We start from the raw sequence: 21,439 nt of genomic DNA, 5'->3' as shown, positions 1-21,439 counted from the left end.
TATCGTTTGCAATATCTCTGTTTCTGCCTGTCAAGACTAAAACGCAGAGTTTTCAAACCAAAATGGGGCCGGCAGCTTTTCCAAAGTTCCAAAGAGTAGTGTGGACACTAAGCGTAACGGAAGTTGATGCATTTTTTAAACGAAAAAGTAATCGTACGGATTAAGCCTCTATCTGTCACTGTAGGACCTGGTTCAGACCTGGTATTGACATTCGTCCTGGTCACACGAGACACATTCAGGATGCATTTTACCACCAGGTGTGAACAGATGAACTTTACACTGTCCCCTTGTGATCAGATCTCTCGGGACAGATGTTCATACCTGGTCAGAACAGGGCCTCTTTCTCTCTTTCACACCTCCACAAATGTAACCCTGCAAAGATTTCTCACTCTCCCTGTCTCCATCTGCTGTTTACCCACTGTGTAGATTTCACTGCGGCTGTCTCTCTCACGTCCTCTCACTGCTGCTCCTCCTCGCTCCATGCTGCCCTGTCTCCCTCCTCCCATGACAAAAACAAAACCCAACTACAGACTCCAACCGTAGACGATAACAGATGCGTCATCTTCCTCCGCTGCACACCTACACACTCTCCTCAACCTTTTATGAACCCTCAGTTCTTTCACACAGCCTCTCCCTGCTGCCTGTTGACTCGCACTGCCCCTGAGTGTTCAAAACATAGTCCTGCACAAAACAAATGCACAAATACTCCCACAGTCATGTACATGCTCACATTTGTGCCACCTAGGAAAAGGTTCAAATTATCACTAAAATTTGCCATTTGATACGTTATATAGTAAAGATATATTTTAGTACATTTTGTTCTAGAAGCATAGCTGTCACATCCTTACTGTGACTTATTTTGGACAAAGGAAATCTATTTAAAGATATTATAGATAAGATATTTACTAATTTCTACGTGTTGGTCAATGTAAAAACATCCGTCAGTGTGTTGCGTTTCCACATAACATCGGTGGATCCACTGACAACATATCTCCTCGTTTCTCTCTGTAGCGGGTCATCCGCAGCAGAAGCCAGTCTATGGACGCCATGGGCCTCAGTAACAAGAAGTCACACACAGTCTCCACTAGTCACAGTGGCAGCTTTACCCACAATCCCGCAGAGAGCCCCAAAACCCCAGGGATTGTAAGTAAGCCATTTTGGTTCACATGATGCCCACCCAACACACAATATACATTCAGGACGATGGTATTTTTTGTCAGTTCACAGACTCCTCAGCCCCTGTTCCTTCATATGAGCCTTTTTGCATTTTAAAGCACCTGACTTACATCATTATGTTCATAATGTCGTCACATTTAAAATTCCCTCTTGCTTTCTTTTGAAGTGGCTTTTCACTGATTGTCTTTTTCTATTTATGACGCATGTTGTTCCTTTTTATGCTTGTTTTTCTGATTGTTTTGAAAATTAACATCACAATTCATCCTCAGCATTTCATTCATTCTCATGTGCTGAGAGTCTTTGTCACCTCAGTGCACAATCAATGTTCTTTCTCAATGACTCTTGAGTGTTTGTGAGTCTATGAAGTCTCTGACCTTAGACTTGAAGTGAGCTCAGTGTAGCAGCTGTTTGATTACCCAGACTCCCTCCCTTCCCCAATGTGCTTCAGTCATGTTTCCTCCTGTAAATGTTATAACGTCTCTATGCAGCCTTGTGCATGTGCGGCCGGAAAACGTGCATGGCCAGCGTCACAAACGTGAGGAGCACACTGTCCTGTTTGTTTCTCTTTCAAAAACGGGGTTCATTGTGTTTTACTTTGCAAGTAATTTGGTTACTGACTGTATTTTGAATCGAAACTAAATTCAATGTTCAGTTTTCTGAACATTTTCTAGATGGTACCCCCTTTTTTGGATTGCGTCAGTTCTTTTTGCCCCTTTTCCCAAGGTGGACGAGATGACTCACAGAAGTGCATTAACGGAAAATACAAAAGCAAAAGCTACATCACAACCACAAACACTTCTCATAAAGCCAAAACACAACCACAAAATCACAAAGCAACTGCAAAAGATAAAAGAGCCTTTGCCGTGAGGGCCCCTGCACGTTGGAACAAAAAGATTTTATCGTATTTGTCTGAGTTTTTGTGTCTTTATTATTATTATTTCTTGACTCTGGTGGTTTGTGAATTTGATATTGTTTGTTGTAAAGCACTTGTATTAAAACAAGTAAAGTTATTATTATTATCATTATTATTATTAAAAGCCACAAACTACAACACAATTTCAAAAGCCAGAATCCAACTGCAGAAGTTAAAATACAACTACTACTAAAGCCACAACATAACCGCAAAAAACACAACCGCAACTACATTCAAGTTTTCCCTTGATGTGCTTGTGTGAGCCACCATCCTTCTCTCCCTCTGAATGCATCACGACACAGACATGTACCCCTGCGAGCAGAAGCTGTCGACCCGCCTGCTGCCTCGGCGGCACTCTCATCACCTGCTGTGTCCTCCTGTGTCGGACCCCCAGCCTGCATTTGTTCTGAAAAGCCTCTCACTGTTTCCTCAATGTCTTCTCTCTATTAACTCACACTGTGAGCTGCTGTTTCAAGCTCTTTTGCACCTTGTTGTTTAAATTCTTTGTGTCGTGCGCATGAGATTCTTATGATGTGTTCTTTTCTTTTTTCCTTACCCCCTCTTGCTTTTTTCAATCTGTCATCTCCTGTCTCTCTCTGCTTCCACCTTCGCCCTGTCTCGTGCGGCTCAGTCATTGCTTGTCCCAGGGAAAAGTCCCAGTAAATATGGACGTCGAGGCAGTGCCATAGGGATAGGAACAATAGAAGAGGTTCATGTATAACTCTCTCTTCTTGTTTGCTTTTTTTATCTTTTTAAAATGTGAGTGTTACTGTTCTTGGTGTGAATGGCTGTAAGGGCCTTTTCATATAATATCTATAGATATATATCTATAGATATATAAATATATATATATATATATTATATATATATATATAATAACATTTGTTTGATTTTGGTTGTGATTGCATTCATTCATTTCACTAATTCACAGAGTAATCAAACACATTTTATTTATATATTTCATATTGGGTGGGGAATGATTTTCCATGTTTTGCATTCCATAACACCAAATTATATATGAATACCTTTTACTTTTAATTGTGCTACTAAACACCATAAGAGAAATGTAGGAAATCCAAGGTTCCTGCAGACTCTTCAATAATCTCAATTTATGGTAATGAAGACGTTCGAATATTGGTACTAGGTTATAAATACATTAAGGTAGGTCTTAATTATGTTAACATCCATTTGACACTACTTAACTCTGGCGTTATGCATTATATGTATTGTTAACATGCGCATAGTGTTTCCTCAATTATATGATATTAGCACACTACTACAAAAAGCTTGGAACTGATAAGCGATCGTCTGCAAACACCTTGGTCACAATCTCAGTACGTTCATCTTGGCTGTGGGGACTGTGGATCCTGTCTCTGCTTTAAAACCCATTTTAAGGGTTAACCCCTTGATCAGGTAACTTCACCCTGTCGTCAAGTGCAGGTAATTCTGGGACTCTGATTTCTGTCAGACTTGACATATAGGTCTTGAATTTCATCAAAGTCTGTGAGCTGTGGGGGTAGGGTGGGGTAATCCTAGTCTTCCCCTTTCCATATACCAAAGGATCCATGGGCAAGATACTGAACCTCGAATTGCCCCTGTTGGCTGTTTCCTGAATAGCAGAGGAAACTGTACTGTAAAGCGCCGTGAGTGATCATCAGAATGAGAAAATACAGATCATTTGACCATTTACCATGAATTCTGGTCTTTAAGAGATTTATAATTTCACTTGTTGAAACCTGCAGAAACCCTGGTGAATAAACTTTTGTTGTCATGCACAGTCAATCATTGCTGAATTATAGTGCATCGTAAACTGGCAGTGTGACATTTGAAGGTTAAACTACAGAGTCTTATGTCACAACATTAAATACGAAACAAACAGGAAACCCAGAGACACCCTTAAGAGAGAAAGACAGAAAATATAGAATATAAAATCAGTTCCTGCATGAAGCCAGTGGATCATGGATTTTGTAAAACATGTTGACGAATGTATCATCACATTATCTCAGGATATATCAAGCCATCAGTTTGTAATTCCTTTGCAGCATAGTTACATGTACCGTTCACTATTGTGTCACACATACAATTCATACTGTGGTTGTGAGAAGCTATTACTATACCTGCAGTGTGTCTGACTCTCCTCTCCCACTGTCAGTCATTGATAATTCCTGGGAAAAGCCCAACCAGGAAAAAGTCTGGGCCCTTCAGCTCCCGTCGCAGCAGCGCCATTGGCATCGAGAACATCCAGGAGGTCCAAGAGAGGAGGTGAGAGGACGGAGCGGAGCTGATCAGCAGGGAGTGGGTAGTGACTAATAGTGTCGCAACAGATGGAGGCAGAGACATTAAAATGAAGAAATAAGATTTTAGAGGATGAAGTTAAGCTCCTGTTGGAGGGCAGTTTTGTAGTTTTCATATGGATCTGCACTAACATTCTGTCTAAACCGCATTGGGTAAATAAACATGCATTATTTCCATGTCTCAATCCCCGTCCCTGTCCTCAAGCCGGGAGGTGTCGCCCATCCCCCAGAGGACGTCTGATAGCAGCCACATGTCGCTGGAAAATAAATCAGACAACTCGTCCAATCACAGCTCTCCAGAGTTCCCTGCCACCAGGAACAGGTGACTATCATTTGAATTACACTCATAAATTATTGGTGGTGTCAGACGCCTTTGGTGGGTTGGTGTAGGGAATGAATTTGTACAGTTTGGTGCAGCGACTCTGTTACGTGACTCACGGCCCTCATTGTCATTTATTAAAAAAAACACCAAAGTCACATTATCTTTGTTTGAAAAGATAGAGAGGGTTTGAGCAGAGATGTGTTTAGGCGTCATCTTCCAATGAGCCTGTGAGATTTGAGATTACTCACGATAAACTCAATGTATATGAGTGACACTGTCAGTTTGTAATAATGACAATAATCATGATAATATGAGCAAAAAGAATGTTAATAATAAATACTTGGGTTATAGATTTATTGTCTTAAAGGTTGCATTTGAGCTTAGTTATTGCTAAATAAGTAAAAACTGTGTATTATGCTAATGTTATGTTTATCCCAGTATCACTCAGCACTAGCGATGGCTAATTCAGAACTGTTTTATTCAAACACCTTTAAGATATTACGTGGCACACTGTAGCAAAGGCACAGCTGCCTCTCCCCCTGAAAATGTCACTGGAGGGAAATGTAGAATTCATTTTTTGGAAGGACAAGAGACCTTTTCACTGCTGCCGCCCAAATGAGTGGATAGGTGTTCAGTGCGTGTGTGTTACTCGGGGGTTTGTGCGGTCAGAGTGACCCAGGTGTGCAGTTGGGCGATGTGTTACAGGGCGCCCTCCATCCCAGAGGCGCAGGACCTCTCCCGCTCCTCCTCCAACGCCAGCAGCTTCGCCAGCGTCGTAGAGGAGCACGAGGAGGAGCAGGATGCCGAGGAGGATTACGACACCGGACTGGTGAGTGGAGGCAGACAGACAGGGTGACGACACATAATAGAAGTGCAGACGACCGACAGCTTCTGTTTACAGCCTGTGACTGTTTGTGGTTCCATTTGACACTTCTACAGTGAGGAACAAAAATAATCAATTTGTTTGGATGTGAGAGCGTTTGATAGATTTCACTATATCTCAGTACTGACAGGTCCCAAAATGTGTTGCGGAGTAAGTCCCATGAATGCATTTCTTCCACTCTCACTATTGTGCATCTTACAGCCAACAAATGAAAAAAGACAAGATGCAAATACAGTCAGAGAGCAGAGCTGCTGTAACTATTTCTGATGCCTTTATCCTTTATTTTGAACTTTTTACCTGTCAAGACATTAAAAAACATTACAACATAGCAGAACAATCAATCAGTGTTTCCCACAGAATTCTTCCAATGTAAGATGGTAGTACGGGTGCACATGCACGAACACGAACGTCGCTCTCACGCACAACGCAGTCCAAGTGACAGGTACGCAGACTAAAGTGAAAGACAAGTCAAGGGAACGCGTACAACTGCAGCTGAAACTATGAGGTCTGACTGTCTGTGTGGATGGTAACAACTTTATGGACGATAACACAAGTGCACAATATAAGATAATCTTTTATTCGATGTTACAGCTGCAAGAGGGCGGTTAAAAATATCAGTAAGTAATGATAAATAGACATGCAACAAAAAATAAGATATAAATTGAATAAAGACTAAAACATACAATGTGAAAAAAGAATGTATACATATATATATATATATATATATATATATATATATAGAGAGAGAGAGAGAGAGAGAGAGAGAGAGAGAGAGAGAGAGAGTGGAATGGACTGTACATAAGCCATTGTATTGCACAGACAGAATGAATATTTCACAGTTAAGAGAGTTAAACCAGTGTTGGTCCTTAGTGGGTGTGTGTAGTTCTACTGGGAGCAGAGCTGGTTGTACAGTCCTACTTGGATACCTCTCTTGGGTAAATAAGTCTGTCGCTGTCGGTTTATACATCAGTTATTATCAATGTTGAATGTACATAATCCAATTTTCCTAAAGTTGCAAGAATTTGTCAATCCGTAGTTTTTGCGAAAAGCTAATTCTCTCCATGTCAGTCTTTGTTGGAGGCTCAGACTGGAACCATTTTCCTTGTTACAGCTTGCTTCCCGGCTGCTGATGGTATTTGTAATAAATATTTGTCTTGTGCCAACAAATAAGCTGCAACATTGCCCAAGTAAATTGTAGTGTCTTTACGCTTCTTACAGGAGAGCGTGTCCTGTGTGATGCCGCTCAAGCGTGACTCGTTTGTGTACAGCTCTGGCGTGGAGGACAATGTGAGCAGCACCAGCCAGGGTAGTTTTCCAGGTGAGTTCAGGAGAAAATGACTCCTATTACTGGGCCAGTAACAGCCTGCAGGTGTGTTATCAAAAGGTGGTCGGTGTCACATATTCAGGGTATCCAGGGGGGGAAACTAGAAGGGGCAGATGTGAGAATAACCCTCTCTGCTTCCTGAGCAATTAATATCGAAGCAGCCTCAAGTGACAAACTTCAGCTCAGCTGCACCAGTGAAGCCGCCAACAACTGAGGCCCGTTGTGTGTAACTACGAAAAAAAAGGATGCAAACTTCTCTTAAATGATTGAAGTGCACTTTGCCTCCAGCTTGAGAAACTTTCCTGCACAACTTCTTTTACTCTGCAGTTTTTTCCCCCCACTAATGATTCACTCTGGAACATTAATCTTTGGCATGTTGGAATATTTTTTGTTCTGCTGGAACAGCTGGCAGCATTATGTGCCATGTGAGTTTATTAACTGTGACAGCCTCACATCTGTCGCCTTCCTCCAGCCTCTCGTCTTCAGCAGCAAGCGGACGGAGCGAAGACGTCAGAGCCAAAAGGGACAGACGGCAGGCCCAAGATGGAGCGCCCCCCGCAGGAGCAAAAGTTCTCGTCGGTGAGACAAAGGGCATGGCGTCAGATGTTAAATGACATAAGATGACATGATGTAGTTTCACAAAGTCACTGAAATTAATGTGTTATCTGTTTATTGTTGAAATGTCCATTGTGTAAGATTTATCCTAGTGATGTTTTCACCAGTGTTTAATCATCTAAATTGTACTAATTGTTGTTTTCTTTACCCGAGAATATATTTAAATACTTTATATTCACTTCGGGAGCGCGTCCAGAGCCCACCATGTTTTTTACAGTTGAAGGTTACCACATGTTCTCTTTCGTGCTTTGAAGGGGAGGGTGAGGTGAAGAGTGTATAGCTGCAACATGCAATTTCACCACTAGATGTCAGTAAATTCACTACACTCTACCTTTAAATAATTTATAGAGTAAAAAGACCAAATACTCACTTGTTCCTATAACCTCCACACACAGAGCATGTATCTTTAAAATTTGGCGTGTTGAGGTTGTTTCACTTCATCCTGAGGGGAAGCAAACCCTTTGGTGAACATTGCCGATTGTGATCATGGCAAAATATGATTTTGACAAAACACCCAACGGTCATGTGATCGAAAGGATTGTGAATGAACAGGACACAGAGACATTTTTCATTAGTTAATATTATCTGTTTCTCTCTTCATTATCTCTTCATGCCTGTTTGCAGAACTGTTAGCCAAACCCAAATGAAACAACATCAACATCCATTTTCAGGTTAGTCTTATCCTTCATCATTTTAGCTCACAACAGCATTGTCCTTTCAAGCTGTAATCTGTCTCCTGACCTTTTAACCAGAACTTCTGCTTTTACACTCATCTATGAAACTGTCTCTCATCTTCTCTCCTTCATCTCAGCATTACCCCATTTGAGGCATTTGCCAAAGATGAGCAGAGGGCAGTGGTGACTTCCACCACTGATGCAGAAAGGGAGCAGAATCAGAAGCCCGAACAGGAGAGCGAGGGATCTGCCGCCTGTCACGACGAGACATCCAGCTTCAAGAACGTGTTCTTACCTATCGCCCTCATTCCAGCTCCACGTGGAATCCCTCTTAAACGCTCGAGGCAAAGACAAAGAGACCTCCGCCACCACTTCCGGCTGACGGACTGTCATGTGTCAGCTGGCTTAGCAGAGTATTTTTGCCTGCTCCCTCTCCAGGCCAGTAAACGCTCTGAGCTCTGAGACCCGATTCTTTCTGTAAACTGCCCTCCTCCAATGTCATGTCTGCTTTTCATGATCAGGAATTGGTGAACGGGGGGGGGGGGGTAATCTTGAGTCTGAGAGGAGAATGTGAAGGTCTGTAGAGAGAAGCGTTGCACTAGAGAGGAAATGTGTTTTTAATGTGAGCCTCGCATCCCACTGTGATATTGTACATGGGTTTTAAATGTACCCGGTGTGTGTGTGTGTGTGTGAGTGTGAGTGTGCTTCAGGCCATGTTTTAGTTTTACTATCTATTCCTCTTCTTCTGAGTATCCTGCGGTGAATATTGGTTGTAAATTCATCATGTTTTTGATGGAGGGTACATGACCATGCTGCTGTTGGTGGCTGTGTAGGCATCAGTTACTTGGAATACGCCACAGAAAATGTGTCTGCAGTTTTTGCATTCAAAATGTCGGTCAAGACAAAAAGACTGTGATGATGCTATAAAAATATAAACAGCTTTACTGTAGAGCCCCAACCAGCAACATGCTTCATACTTCAAGCTGTTTAGAACTTTGCGTCCTAATGCTCTGTCACACACCACTTGTTGATTTGATGTCTGTGTACGGGTGTGTTATACAAACGATACTGTGCATGGTGTAAATCTGCTTGCCAAAAAAAAAACCCTCTCCTCCTGTACACTGGTGCCATCCAACCCTGTGATTTGTGTTTTTATTATGGGAAAGAACCAGCCAACATCTCCAGATGCAGTGCACATTGCTGATAGAGAGCCAAACGCCACAGTTTCCCTACTTTATTTGTAAAGTTGAATATGTGTATGTACATGACCGGAGCACTAAAGGTTTTTTCCGGATGCTGACCTGCTGAGAAACATGATTTGTCATGAATTACACTGTGACTCGTCTTGACGTTGCCTTTATGATTGTCGCGTGAGCTGCTCTGAGGATAGGTCATTTAATTTAAAAAGGCACCGCGTTGCCGGCTGGCTTGAATGTAAAACTATAGGCAGACATGCAGTCGTACGTACACGTCTGCTCTCACCAACAGTGATGCTGCGTGTGAAGTTCGAAGCAGCTCTGAGTGGACGAGCTTCCCCGTTTTTCGTTTGTTATGAAGGAAAGAACTGATTCATTCACCTGTTTTATTTAAGTTGTGTAACTGAAGCGGATATGAGATTTATTGTCTTTGGTTAATTAACAAAAGCATTTACATTTTACACATGACATGTAGTATGAAATGTTTGAACACACTGGACCAAAATCAGTTTAAAGCCACAAGTTTCAAGGTACAAAGAAACATTTTGCATTTGACCTCAGAAAAAAAAGGCATAGAAACAAATATAGAATTATTTTGGTAATAGTTTCACATGTGTATTATAGCTTACTGCATTGATTTAAAATATCAATATGTTAGATCAAATGATTTTCATCTGGACTTCAGGAATGCTTGAGTAGATGAAGTACGCCCTCTTGTGGCTATGTAATATTATAGCACATTACAATGTGGTCCATTCATTTAACTGTGCTTAACACTGTACTATACCAACGTCGATCCAAACCACAAAAAGATTGGAAGTGAATCTTCTGTGTGCTCAATTCAAATGATTGTAATTCTGTTCTTGTCAACAGTCTGCTTAAGCCCTTGTTCAAAAGATTTGTAAATATTGCTGTACATCCTTTTTTGTAACTGAAGCAAACGAAAAGGTTTAATAAATATGAAGATGCATAACATCAAACCTCTCCGGTCATTTCAGCGACAGAAATGTTGATGAAAGTGGCACTTAAATGATTTTAAGAAGCAGAGATAATACAGGCGCTTACAGAACAATTATCATCCAACCCCAAGTGACCTCAATATGCTAATGTTTTCTATCTATATTTGAAAAAAACAAACCCTCTACATTCCCCCTGTCACAACTTTCTTTCCACTGCTCAGTTTCTGTTCACACCTCCAGGTTCCACCACTTGAAGTCAAACGGCTCCCTACGGACGTTGGAGCCACAGTGCACCTCTCCCAGCAGCTTGTGGTAGGAGGCGTAGTCGTCGATGAAGGTGCAGCTGAGGCCCAGGCCCCCCATCAGCGAGCACATCTCCGCCTCCAGGGCACAGCGGCCGTTCACCTTGGGGCCGAAGGGCTTCGGGATGCCGAGGTTTTTCCCCAGAACGATCATGTTCACCTTGAAACAGATAAAAACTGATGATCAGACAATGAGACTAACTAATGAGTGCTTTCATTCTTCCTAAATCTGTAACAACCATTAGGATACGATGGATTCATTATCTATTCCACTTATCCTTAAGGGTCATGGGGGAGCTGGAGCCAATCCTAGCCGACAATGAGCGAGAGGACATGTCACCAGTGTATCGCATGCAAACTCCACAGAGAAAGACTCCAGCCAAAGTGGGATGTGAATCAAGAACCATTTGTAAATGATCACATGTAAAGATTAAGTCTGAACACACCATGTCAGGGAAGAACGCCTCTGCTCTTAACCCAGACTCCCCATTCAGCTGGAATAGGATCGGCAGGTCAATGATGTCCTCGTCGTCCAGGCCCAGCTCTTTCTTCAGGACGTCTCTGTTCCAGTCGATGCAGCTCTGGGTGGAAGAAGGAAAACACAAATGCAGTCGATATCTTGCACAATACACTATAACTATCTTTGCTTCAGTCTTTAAAAGTCTCAAATCAAATAATTGCTCAAGGAAAATTTTGCTCATACTGCAGAGCCCCGTGACTCATGGGATATTATCTCTTCAACATCTCAGTTTGTCAAATGTCTGTCCTGCTAGGATCACACTGATCCACTTTAAGTGCAAACATTGCTAAAACAATTTACTCTGTTGCAGCAGGGAACGCAAGTGTATAAAGTTTCAGACATCAACTCAGGAACACATCTGGAAAATTGGGTCCAGAGTTTCTTTCACATATGAAAGACACTCGAGGAGTGACGCCTGGGTCGAACATGCGGGAGTCAGGACATGATGTATAACTTCTGCTGCTCAGTATTTTTACATCACATCCAAGCTCATGAAAAAGCTCTTGAGCCTTCTCAAGTTGTTGTCACCGTCTTCCACGAGCATGGCTCCTCTTCCTCATCCTGAGATATATGTCTTCTCCCTTTCACTCACTGGGAGTTCTCCAAAAAAGTTCCTGCTGTGATGTCACATGGTCTCATCGGGAAATGGAGACGACAAACTGCCTCTGGAAACATCAAGAAAAGTGGCGGCACCAGAGCATAACATCTGCACTGGCAAAAGTCAGCTGGGGTGGTATCAGTGATGGGTCCCTTTTCTCTACCTGGTTTTCTGATGGACGACTCACAGTTTGACTGGATGCCTGAATGCATGGCAGCAGCTCTGAAGATTGGTGGAGAAGGAGGACTAAAGGTCTGGGGCTGTTTTACAAGACTCCAATTTAGCCGCTTAGTTCCAGTAAAAAGGAGAAATCCTCATGTCGCACCAGCGTAACTTTACCCACATCCAACAGCTCTGGGGTGAAGTGAAACGCTGACACTGTTCCAGGCCTTATCGCCCAACATCTGTGACATGCTCTTCTGGCTGAATGGGAACAAATCCCTGCAGCCAGGTTCCAAAATCCTTTGGAAAGGAGACTGTTACAGCAGCATGTTACTGCCTGTAGTTTCAGAATGACATTTTCTATAGAATGATTTTCTCTGTCATTCATCATCCTCTTACAATCCCACTCACCTGCACGTAGTTGTTTTCAGCTTGTAAACTCTTGTTATTGAGAATATCGTCCACCGTTATTGCTTCTTCAGGTTTCAGACCTGTTTGTAAATACAATGTACAGCGAGTGAGTTGCATGATGACTTTGTTCAAGACTGAGACGTTCTCCACTAACACGTAGAACTACCGTCGAACATCTTGGCTTGTCCGTGACCGTCGTTCTTTAAGCCTCTGAATAGCTTGTAGCCGGCGTCGGGGCTGGCCAGCAGCAGCCGGAAACGCTGTGAACAGAAACACAAGAGACAAACATAACATTGGCTGACTCATGTCCTGAGAGCTTTAACTATCCAACCATGCAGGTAACAGCATTGCACCACCGTCCAGTAACAGCAACAGGCTACGTGTTTTCTCTGGTAAAGCGCTGCTCGCCATTCCAAAATCAAGACTGAAAGCCAAAGAAGATGGAGCCTTTGCCATGAGGGCCCCTACACTTTGAAAACAATCTGCCAGAAGAAATTAAACCAGCATGATCAGTTTCCTGTTTTATCTCTCATCTCTATCTGTTTGTCAGCAGGATTTAACAGATATGAAACTTTATGGAAGGAGGTGGTACGGGTTTGGAAAGAAAGATTTTGCTGGATCCTGGACTTTTTTACCCCACTTTCTTAAACAATACAAAATGGTGCTTATCGACATTTTTGTCTTCCTGGGGGAATAAATCATGGATCTTGATGATTCAGGGGAATGATATCTATGAGTGTGTGAAATTGTAGATTATTACCTCCACCAAGTAATAAACCGGCCTTATTGAAGGTGTGATATGAGCTCTACTGTTCTTTTTAGTTTCAGTTTTACCTTTCTGTCAGGTGCAGGAACAAAAGTCATGAATTCATCAACGTGGCCGACAGTGAGCCAATCTGAAAACAAGGCGATTGGCTCCTGAACCGTCTGAGCCCACAGGAAGTCCTGAACCACTTTGGTCATGTTGCGTCCTTGAGTTGCCCTTGAGGAAATTAAGAGATGCACATATGCTCATAAATCTTCTGTTCAATAAGCTGAACTAAAGCTGTCCATACGTTCTTCATAAGTCAGGCGCTCATCTCTAGATAACTTGAGAACTCACGTAGGGAAAGCCACTCCGATGATGATTCGGCCCAGGGGGTAGTTTTTCCCATTCACAGTAACAGGAGGACTAACCTCCAGATTACCGAATGAGTCCAGACTGCTCACATCCTTTCTCTGGGCTATCCTCGTCACGTAGCCAAAGTCAGGGCCCTGAGGATATGAAATTATATGAGATAAGACACAAAATCATGTTTGTATGAGAACATTTCATTTCTTAAACCTTTTAGATTACCAGTAGCTCATTGTATGGAAAGTCCTGGAGTTTTCCATCTCGAGGGGAATCAAGAACAACAGGAAACCGTTGGTGAGGTGAGTCGATGTAACCAAACTCCAGCTCATCCTGAAACATCACATACATTATATGTTCAGCTCTGTTTGAGTTCTTATTAGAGGTTTAACATAACAACAGCTCAAGAGAGAAAACAAGACAACTTTAGTGCTCATGTTTTTCTGCGAGAATGCTTTGTGCAAGTTTTGTTCTCATATGAATTTTTCATATTTTGCTTTCTTTCATGATGTGATCCACTGGTTTTTTTGTTGTGTCCTTGTTTCCAGATTAACCTCTTTTAGTTGTGCTCTTATCCCAAGAGGTTTGTGATGCTACCTCTCCTCAAACCCTTACTGTTTTGAGGATTATGAAACTCATATATCACCTAACACATAGATGGTGTACGGCAGGGTTCCCTGGAGTACAAATGACAGTTCAAGTTAAAATCTACATCGCAGCATGTTTATTTTCTGACCTGCATCCACCGATCTCCTCTGTTCAGATATTCGTGGCAAACCTTCAGCTTGTACCCGCTCTTGTTAACAAGGTTTATCATTCCTTTCAGGAACTTAAAGTTATCAGATGTGCTGGGAGAGTAAACACAGGCAGACATAAACCAAACAAACCAAATATTTAAGACCAATCAAAAATAAAATATTTAAAAGTACAATGCAAAAGCTTATAGTGACTTTTCAAAATAGTTGTGGCATTTTCTCGGTTGTATGAGTTCAAATTGAAATGAATGTGCAAGACTGTGCTGTTGCAACAGCTAACATCACCTTTATTATTCATCAGTCTTCTCTTACCTGCACACAAACACCTCTACAGGCTGCAGGGTGTTGGGTGTCATGATCCAGGGCGCCACTCTGAACACAGCTGTGTCTGTGAAAATGGGCGTCTCTGGGAGACCCTGTCAAAACAAGAGAGGCTGCTAAGTGAAGACGACTAAAAGAAAAATCAAATCATTGTTTAATGGTAGTCTCATGACAAGAAATGTACCAGGTTCATTTATATTGCTGAGACTGAAAGATCATTCTTGACCTTGGAAACATTTATTATTAGAAAAAAAAAGGTTCATTTAATAGATATCCGGGAGCAATAATCCAGATCATTAAAAGTAAAGCTATAGACTTTGACAAGTGACTGAAAATACAGACAAGCAGAAAAGGGAGTTGTGGTTGCAGATTAAATAAAGGTGTGGTTGCCGTGCTGCAGGTCTTAACTGTACAAATAGGCTCTAATAGACTGAGGTTGATGCTGATGAGGCCATTGAAGTCTTTGTCGGGAAACCTGAGGCCCTCCACGTAAAACTTCATCTCTGCTTCGTGGCCAAGGTACGGCACCTCCTGTGACAGGACCTCACTGTTCAGCACCAGTGGATAGTCCTTCAATGGGGAGCTATAGACGAAGTTTGCTAGTGAAATGAGATAAACAACATTCAAATACCAAATTTTGATAGAAGAAAAAAAATAGCAGTTAAAAAGGGTATGAACATAAAAGATGAAAACAGTGCGAAGCCTTAAATTAGCAGGCTGCATTACATGCATGTTACATCATCTGTTTTGGGGCTTTCAGCTTTACTCACATATGGTGTTTTTCGCTTCAGGGGATCTGGTCCTGAACACTCTCACGCTCTCTGCATCGCTCTGTGAGATGTGCATGGTGAGCTTGTAGCCCTCTGGGAGCTTTGCAGGGCCTCTGGTCCGCAGCACCATGGGCGACATGTCCTTCAGATCTGCACATACCCAAACAAACACTCATGAGAGCCCTAATAAAAGTATTCAATACTTAATGATGAGAATGTGAGGTTTTTTTTACAATCATCTCGTGAAGATATGGTCAAATATCGAGTTTGAGGTGCACACATGAAAGTCGAGCTGCAGCATAAATAAACACCTGTTTATAATATCAAATTCCAGCTCTACTGGTTTTACCACTTCAAAGTCATTTGAAACGTTGGTTTTATCAAACCACCCTCTCACACATTTCTGTTTTATCAGTAATTTTCCACATCACCTCTTTATTCAGCTGACTTTGCAAAAGCAGATACGCCTGGCCTTTTTTAAGTACGCTCATGGTACCAACAGAAGAACATAGTCACTGTTAAACGAGAACTGGAACTATCTCACCTGACACTTTGGTGATGTGGTTCTTCTTTGAGTCTTGTTCCTTCCAATAGGTCCGCTCTGAGTCACAGTTGACCAATAGGATGGCTCCGTGTCCATCAGGACCCCATTTCCAGGAGCCCTAACAAGGTTTCAACAAACCAGACATGGGAACTGATTTAATTCACAGTTTTGCTGCTCTGCGTTTCACAGTCTGAACAGAGCATGAACTCCAGAGCTTTAAAGTGTGCATATTAAACTGTCAAACACAGATTACAGACAGTTCTCAGTTCTCATGGAAGGAAACATTCAGGAAGGTGACAAAGCAAATTATCTCATGCAGAGTTGGCAGCACGACAGGTTTAATGACGCAGGAGCTCTGTAAATAAGGAGAATGTGCAGCGCGGAGTGAATTCAATAAATAGAATCCTATTCATTAAAATTGTTATTGTTTATCAGAAAGTAAGAGAAACTGAAAATCCCTCCATCATGGGTGTCAGATTTTTCCCTGTCATCTTGAACTGTCACAGGTGAGATCACCTTATTAGGGTTGTTTTTCTCCACCACACCGTCTCTGTCCGCATCCACATCCAGAGAGATCTCTGTGGGACAGACACAGAGCATGTTTGCATGGCTGAGATATTCAAGATAGAGGCTCCTTTCATGGCACAGCTATTGTTTTCAAAAGGCTATTAATGTATATTTCCATATCACAGTTGAGCTTGTTGCTCTGTGCTTGAATATATGAATTATATAGATGGTTCTGGTTAAAAAGAAGGGGTTCTGCCTTAAATGGAATGTGATGTAAACACACAACTAACATGCCGCTGACAAAACATCAATTCAGAGTGATTTATATACATTTTAATAGAATAATTCCATGATGCATTTCAATGTTTTAACTTACCAACAGCTGTCAGGTGCAGAATTGCATTCCCCAACAACTCTTTCTTCTCCGCATAGTACCTGACAGACAGCTTATATAACAAAAGCACAAATTATTTATGTTACTTATTTTACAATAATGATTTTTATATTGCAACTGAGCTCTTTTTTAATGTGAAACCCCCCTCTGGTTTTGTAAAAATCAGATGAGCCCTGAATCAAAAAAAGCAAAAGGTACAAATGCCTTCAGGAGGGCAACACTGAGTTTGATGTATTTCCAGTGAAGAAGAAGTCCTCTCTTGAAATGTAGAAATTCAGGTTTTTTTTATCATGCTGTGTTTTTGCTTTGGGCTCTGTGACAGACTCATATTCATCATTTGAATTTGCATTTTCCAGCTCGTTTCCTGGAGCGGTTCCCACATCTCACACATATTGAAATACGACTCTATGGGACAACGGTGTCATGCCACTTTACCTTGCAATCATGTTCATGCTCACTGGCACGGCTCATGCTGATGAGCAGCACTGAGTTTTTATTTAGAGGGATGGGTGAGAGGTGTGAGGTCTCCTGGGGCGGGGGGCTGATGCTGCACTGAACACTGGGGGTGCACTTCACAGAGAAGAACTTGGAGCTGGGAGGGGCGCTCCTGAGAACAAGAGAAAGAGCAGGTTATTAGCACGTTAGGGACGTGTCTTTACACCACACATATATATTACCTCCACAGAGGAGGTTATGTTTTCACCCGTCTGTTTGTTTGTTTCCTAGCAAGATAACCCAAAACAACCAAACTGGTTTCCACGAAACTTGGTGGAAATGATGCGGAATGTGTCAGGGAAGAAGTCATTCAATTTTGGCACGGATCAGGAGGAAGATCAAGGATTTCTTTTTCTGGTTCTTTAACCTTGGGAGGTGGTGTTTTTTTTTGACATTTTCACAATTTTCCCAGGAATCACTCGTGGATCTTTACACTTTAAGGGGTCTGATGAGGTGTCAGACCCCTTATTTCAGTGGAAGGGAGGAAAAAGAAAACTGACGAAGTAAAGATCTAGAGCTGCAGGTGGTAAAATGGATACCTCCAGAAATAAAACAATGAGGGCCACAGTGCATCTTTATTTCTATGGAGACTGAAGCTTTTCTGGGTGTGAGTCAACAGACTGAGACACCTGATACGCCCACATTATACCACCACTCCACCTATTGTTTTCCAGGTCAGCTCTTTTGCTCTAATGTCATTATCACCAGTTCATTAAGGAACAGATAAGAAATACTCAACTGCCCATACGTGCATTGATAACATTTATGGGGATGAAGACGATAAAGACATTAATTTACACAAGTTTGCAAAGCTTCTTCCCCTTTACACCTTGTCTGTTATATTTTTCTATTTATTCGTACGTGCAATTTCATCCAATATGTCCAATAATTCTCATGTCAGCTTCCATCTTACTTATCTATTGATTCAATATGTTTGAAATCTATTTGACTTTTTTTTTTTTTTACTTAATTTAATATTACTCTATATAGCTTTTATACCTACTTAAGAAACCGTACCATTCTAAATGACATTTTTGAGCTGGGTGATATTGTACTGTGCACTTTGTGTTTGGTCTGAATGAAAATAAAGTGAATTTTGAATCTTTATTTTTGCCTCATTGTGGCTTCCGCTCTCTTTTGAATGAACAAAAACTGTGGACTTTGTCCCCGATCTCTCACAAAGCGGGGGAGCTCTTCACCGCAGGAGGAAGTATCACAGACACCTATGTCTGTGATAGTCATGAGTAGACGGATTTACGTGGATTTACGTGTATGTGAACCTAATCTTTCAGCTACTGAAACCTCTACAGTAGACAGGCTATCCTCTCCCGTGAATATGCAACTTTCATTGTTGGAGATCCCAAAGCACCCGGGAGTCTGTGCCGTGTGACTCTCTCCCACATTAATCCAGCCCTGCTCTGTTGTGTAGGCTGGCATTTGGCAGAGCAGTATAGCCCACATTTCTTTGATACAACAAAGTCTCTCCTGTTGGCAGCACAGTGTACGGTTGACAGCAACAACAGACGACTGTTGATTCACCCCACAGTGCAAACAAAAGACGACCTACACCACCAGGAACTGACTAAATTATCTTTTCCTCATCCTTGTTGACATAGGTTAACTGGAATTTAAATTAGTAACTTAGGGCTAAATTAATTTTATATCTGTATAGTTAATGATCTTCCCCACAGCCTTGTTGATATAGGTTAGGTATAGAATTATTATACATTCAATGTAAACACTCAAATTCTTTCTAATAATTAGACCAACCTGTACATAGCAGCAACGGGTAGTCTAAATATTAGGAACACCACTCAGTGTATTGTAGTACAACACAAAAAAAAACAACACAAGCTACAATAACAGTAATAAAAATCGTATTGAATTTACTGCAGGGTTGTTGCATTACACCTTGTAGCAGTTGTATTACATACATTGGCAAGTAAGAACTCTATAATTAAACTATAATCAATGAGGAAGAAGAACTCATTTTTGTTGATGTAAGTGTAGTTTGTGTTGCTTTGTAATTGTAGACTTACATTATACCGATTGCTGTTTCTACTATAGCCAATGCTGCAGTTTACTCTTGACACCGTCATTCAACACCAATGGTTACTGATAGCAGATTGGACAAGAGTCCTACCTGTTCAGGTTCACGTTGAGTTCCGAGCCAACCACACACAGAATACTTGTAGTTTTGTCAAAATCTACTCTGAGAGTCCTGGGGTGCATCATGGCTGCAGTTGTCTCCCACAGTCAGCCTGCTACTAACAGATAAATGTCCTGTGACTGTCCTGTTATTAGATGCAGCCTGGTTTTTACACACTGTTCTGCATGGCTCAGTGCAGAAGCTCAACAAGTGATTATGAGGCTGCAGCTCCTGAAGGCTCGGCCTCTGATTGGTCAGTCAAATGCCCAGCCCACCACAGCCACCCCCATAGTCCACCCCCCTCAGCTCTCTCTCTCTCTTACCTCTTCTGTCTTTTGCCTTTGTCTCTCTCTCTCTCTCTCTCTCTCTCTCTCGTCTAACCCCTCTGCATTGTTCGGTCAGGTCTTTTGCATTTCTTTATTTAGAGAAAAGGTTTGGATGTAGGGTGGGAAATGTTGCATTTACCTCTGTGTAGGACTGCACAGTAAAAAAAGAGAAAATAGCTTAACAATTCTAGGTTAAGTGTAACTGTTATGGATAAATAAAAAATGCATCAAATTACTCAACTATTAACCATAAAGTAAAAGATGTACTTTGTGATTTAGAACAACAGGAAATTACATTTTTTTTTACAGGATTATTTAATTGCTTGATTGTCTTGAATATATGTATTTGTATCTGTATTTTTAAAATCCTATTGTGAAAATGTTAAAGTAAAAATCTATAATTTAATTTACTGTAACTTGACAGTAAGTGTTTGGTGACTTCCAACTCAAAATGTTTTTTTAATCATCACCACTATCTTCATTACTCACCGCAGGCTGTGTGTGCCTGTACTTATATCTTTGTGAGGACCATTTTGACTCCTACAGACTGAGGACATTTTTGGAAAGGGAGGACAGGTTGACCGGTCCTTACATCTTCAATGGGCTGTTTGTGGGTTAAGACGTGGTTTTAGGGTTAGAATTAGATTTAGGGTTAGGCATGTGAGAGGCCAATGAGTGTCACCTCACTAAGATAGAAGTGTGTGTGTCAGTTTACCTGTTGAGGTTTATCTTCAGGGTGGTACCGATAACATGGAGGACACCCTGAGGACTCTCTGTGTCCAGGCGACATGTTCGGCTGTGTTCTGCTGTCTCTGCTCTCCTCCTCTTTAAGAACTCAGGTACACTGGTCTGTGACACCTGTTGGAACATCGTCGGTCGTTTCTCTGCCGCAGATTACCGGAGGATTTCTGGAGCTGTTGCCCTGGCGCTGCAAAATCTGGAGAAGAGGGCAGGACGAGGCAGCCCCTCGGTTTATAAAACAGGGAGGCGGAGAGAAGAGCTCCGGGGAGAATTCCTCAGGTACGACTGTCTGTGCTGGATGATTGGGTGAGGCTTCTTCTGCAGAGCATCCCAGCTCAGAGGGTGGGGCCAACCTGCACGGACAGACACAACAGACTGTGTGACTGAGACCGAGAGTTTACACAAAAAACAATAATCTTACTAACGTCTACCCCGAGGAATAAACATGTCTTTTGTTAATATACATAGTCTAATATTTTGTTTGCATGGTTCATCATATTACTTCTGTTACATTTTCTGTACTCCCCCCCCTAGTTTTATTTAACTGTAAAAAAGTAAAGTTTACTAATACAACTTCATAGAATAATGTTAAATTCCTTCATATTGGCACATATCACTTTATTTTTTTGCTAAATGTTGCCATCCTTGGAGTTGTTCAGACTTAAAGGGGTGTTACGTGTTGGGTTTGTAGAACACTGATAAAAAACCAAACAATATTTTGCATGTCCTTTGTGAATGTTGAATTAGCATGACAAGGCTGATTTGTTTATCAATCTCTCTATCACCCTATCTATCTATCTATCTGTCTGTCTGTCTGTTTGTCTGTTTGTCTATCTATCTATCTATATGTTTGTCTATCTATCTATCTATCTATTTATATGTTTGTCTATCTATCTATCTATCTATTTATATGTTTGTCTATCTATCTATCTATCTATCTATCTATCTGTCTGTCTGTCTGTCTGTCTGTCTGTCTG

The 21,439-nt window shown here is 41.5% G+C and overlaps 2 protein-coding genes across 13 annotated transcripts in view; one reads left to right on the top strand and one right to left on the bottom strand.

Annotated features, from left to right (window-relative positions):
• rap1gapb (RAP1 GTPase activating protein b) overlaps positions 1 to 10,509 on the top strand; it is a 92,718-nt gene extending 82,209 nt beyond the window's left edge. For 7 of the 11 annotated variants that reach the window (XM_020096764.2, XM_020096763.2, XM_069533680.1 and 4 more), the window contains 9 exons: positions 1,012 to 1,143; positions 2,721 to 2,798; positions 4,242 to 4,351; positions 4,589 to 4,705; positions 5,393 to 5,534; positions 6,807 to 6,906; positions 7,385 to 7,491; positions 8,152 to 8,198; positions 8,339 to 10,509. In XM_020096764.2, the coding sequence (XP_019952323.1) occupies positions 1,012 to 1,143; positions 2,721 to 2,798; positions 4,242 to 4,351; positions 4,589 to 4,705; positions 5,393 to 5,534; positions 6,807 to 6,906; positions 7,385 to 7,491; positions 8,152 to 8,160 (795 nt within the window). In that variant the 3' untranslated portion in view covers positions 8,161 to 8,198; positions 8,339 to 10,509. Of the gene's footprint in view, positions 1 to 1,011; positions 1,144 to 2,720; positions 2,799 to 4,241; positions 4,352 to 4,588; positions 4,706 to 5,392; positions 5,535 to 6,806; positions 6,927 to 7,384; positions 7,492 to 8,151; positions 8,199 to 8,338 lie in introns of those variants that run through there. The other 4 variants (XM_020096765.2, XM_069533651.1, XM_069533698.1 and 1 more) reach the window with 4 other exon arrangements.
• padi2 (peptidyl arginine deiminase, type II) lies at positions 9,782 to 20,685 on the bottom strand. 2 transcript variants are annotated; one of them, XM_020096766.2, is made up of 16 exons: positions 20,437 to 20,685; positions 17,187 to 17,358; positions 16,734 to 16,803; positions 16,367 to 16,428; positions 15,851 to 15,968; positions 15,307 to 15,456; positions 14,945 to 15,135; positions 14,528 to 14,631; positions 14,197 to 14,308; positions 13,686 to 13,793; positions 13,452 to 13,603; positions 13,184 to 13,331; positions 12,516 to 12,609; positions 12,350 to 12,429; positions 11,105 to 11,239; positions 9,782 to 10,818 (listed from the first exon to the last, which is right to left on the bottom strand). In XM_020096766.2, exons 1-16 carry the CDS (start codon positions 20,589 to 20,591, stop codon positions 10,585 to 10,587), a joined length of 2,085 nt encoding a protein of 694 aa, XP_019952325.2. In that variant the 5' UTR covers positions 20,592 to 20,685; the 3' UTR covers positions 9,782 to 10,584. The 2 variants fall into 2 exon arrangements, with proteins under 2 accessions (XP_019952325.2, XP_019952327.2); XM_020096768.2 differs by lacking the exon at positions 20,437 to 20,685 and adding an exon at positions 19,390 to 19,592.
• Positions 20,686 to 21,439: the final 754 nt, after the last annotated feature.

Source organism: Paralichthys olivaceus, chromosome 2 (genome assembly GCF_024713975.1).
Source record: "Paralichthys olivaceus isolate ysfri-2021 chromosome 2, ASM2471397v2, whole genome shotgun sequence".
In the NCBI taxonomy this organism is placed as follows: Eukaryota; Metazoa; Chordata; class Actinopteri; order Pleuronectiformes; family Paralichthyidae; genus Paralichthys; species Paralichthys olivaceus.
This window is presented reverse-complemented; position numbering and strand designations above follow the sequence as displayed.

What these genes read in the sequence shown, in the direction of transcription:
- padi2 (XM_020096766.2), bottom strand. Translation starts at nt 20,591, where the DNA reads ATGTTCCAACAGGTGTCACAGACCAGTGTACCTGAGTTCTTAAAGAGG. An exon ending in TCTGCACCTGACAGCTGTTG is followed by an intron (nt 16,429 to 16,733) that starts GTAAGTTAAAAC and finishes TCTGTCCCACAG; the next exon opens with AGATCTCTCTGGATGTGGAT. An exon ending in ACAAGCCAAGATGTTCGACG is followed by an intron (nt 12,430 to 12,515) that starts GTAGTTCTACGT and finishes ATTTACAAACAG; the next exon opens with GTCTGAAACCTGAAGAAGCA.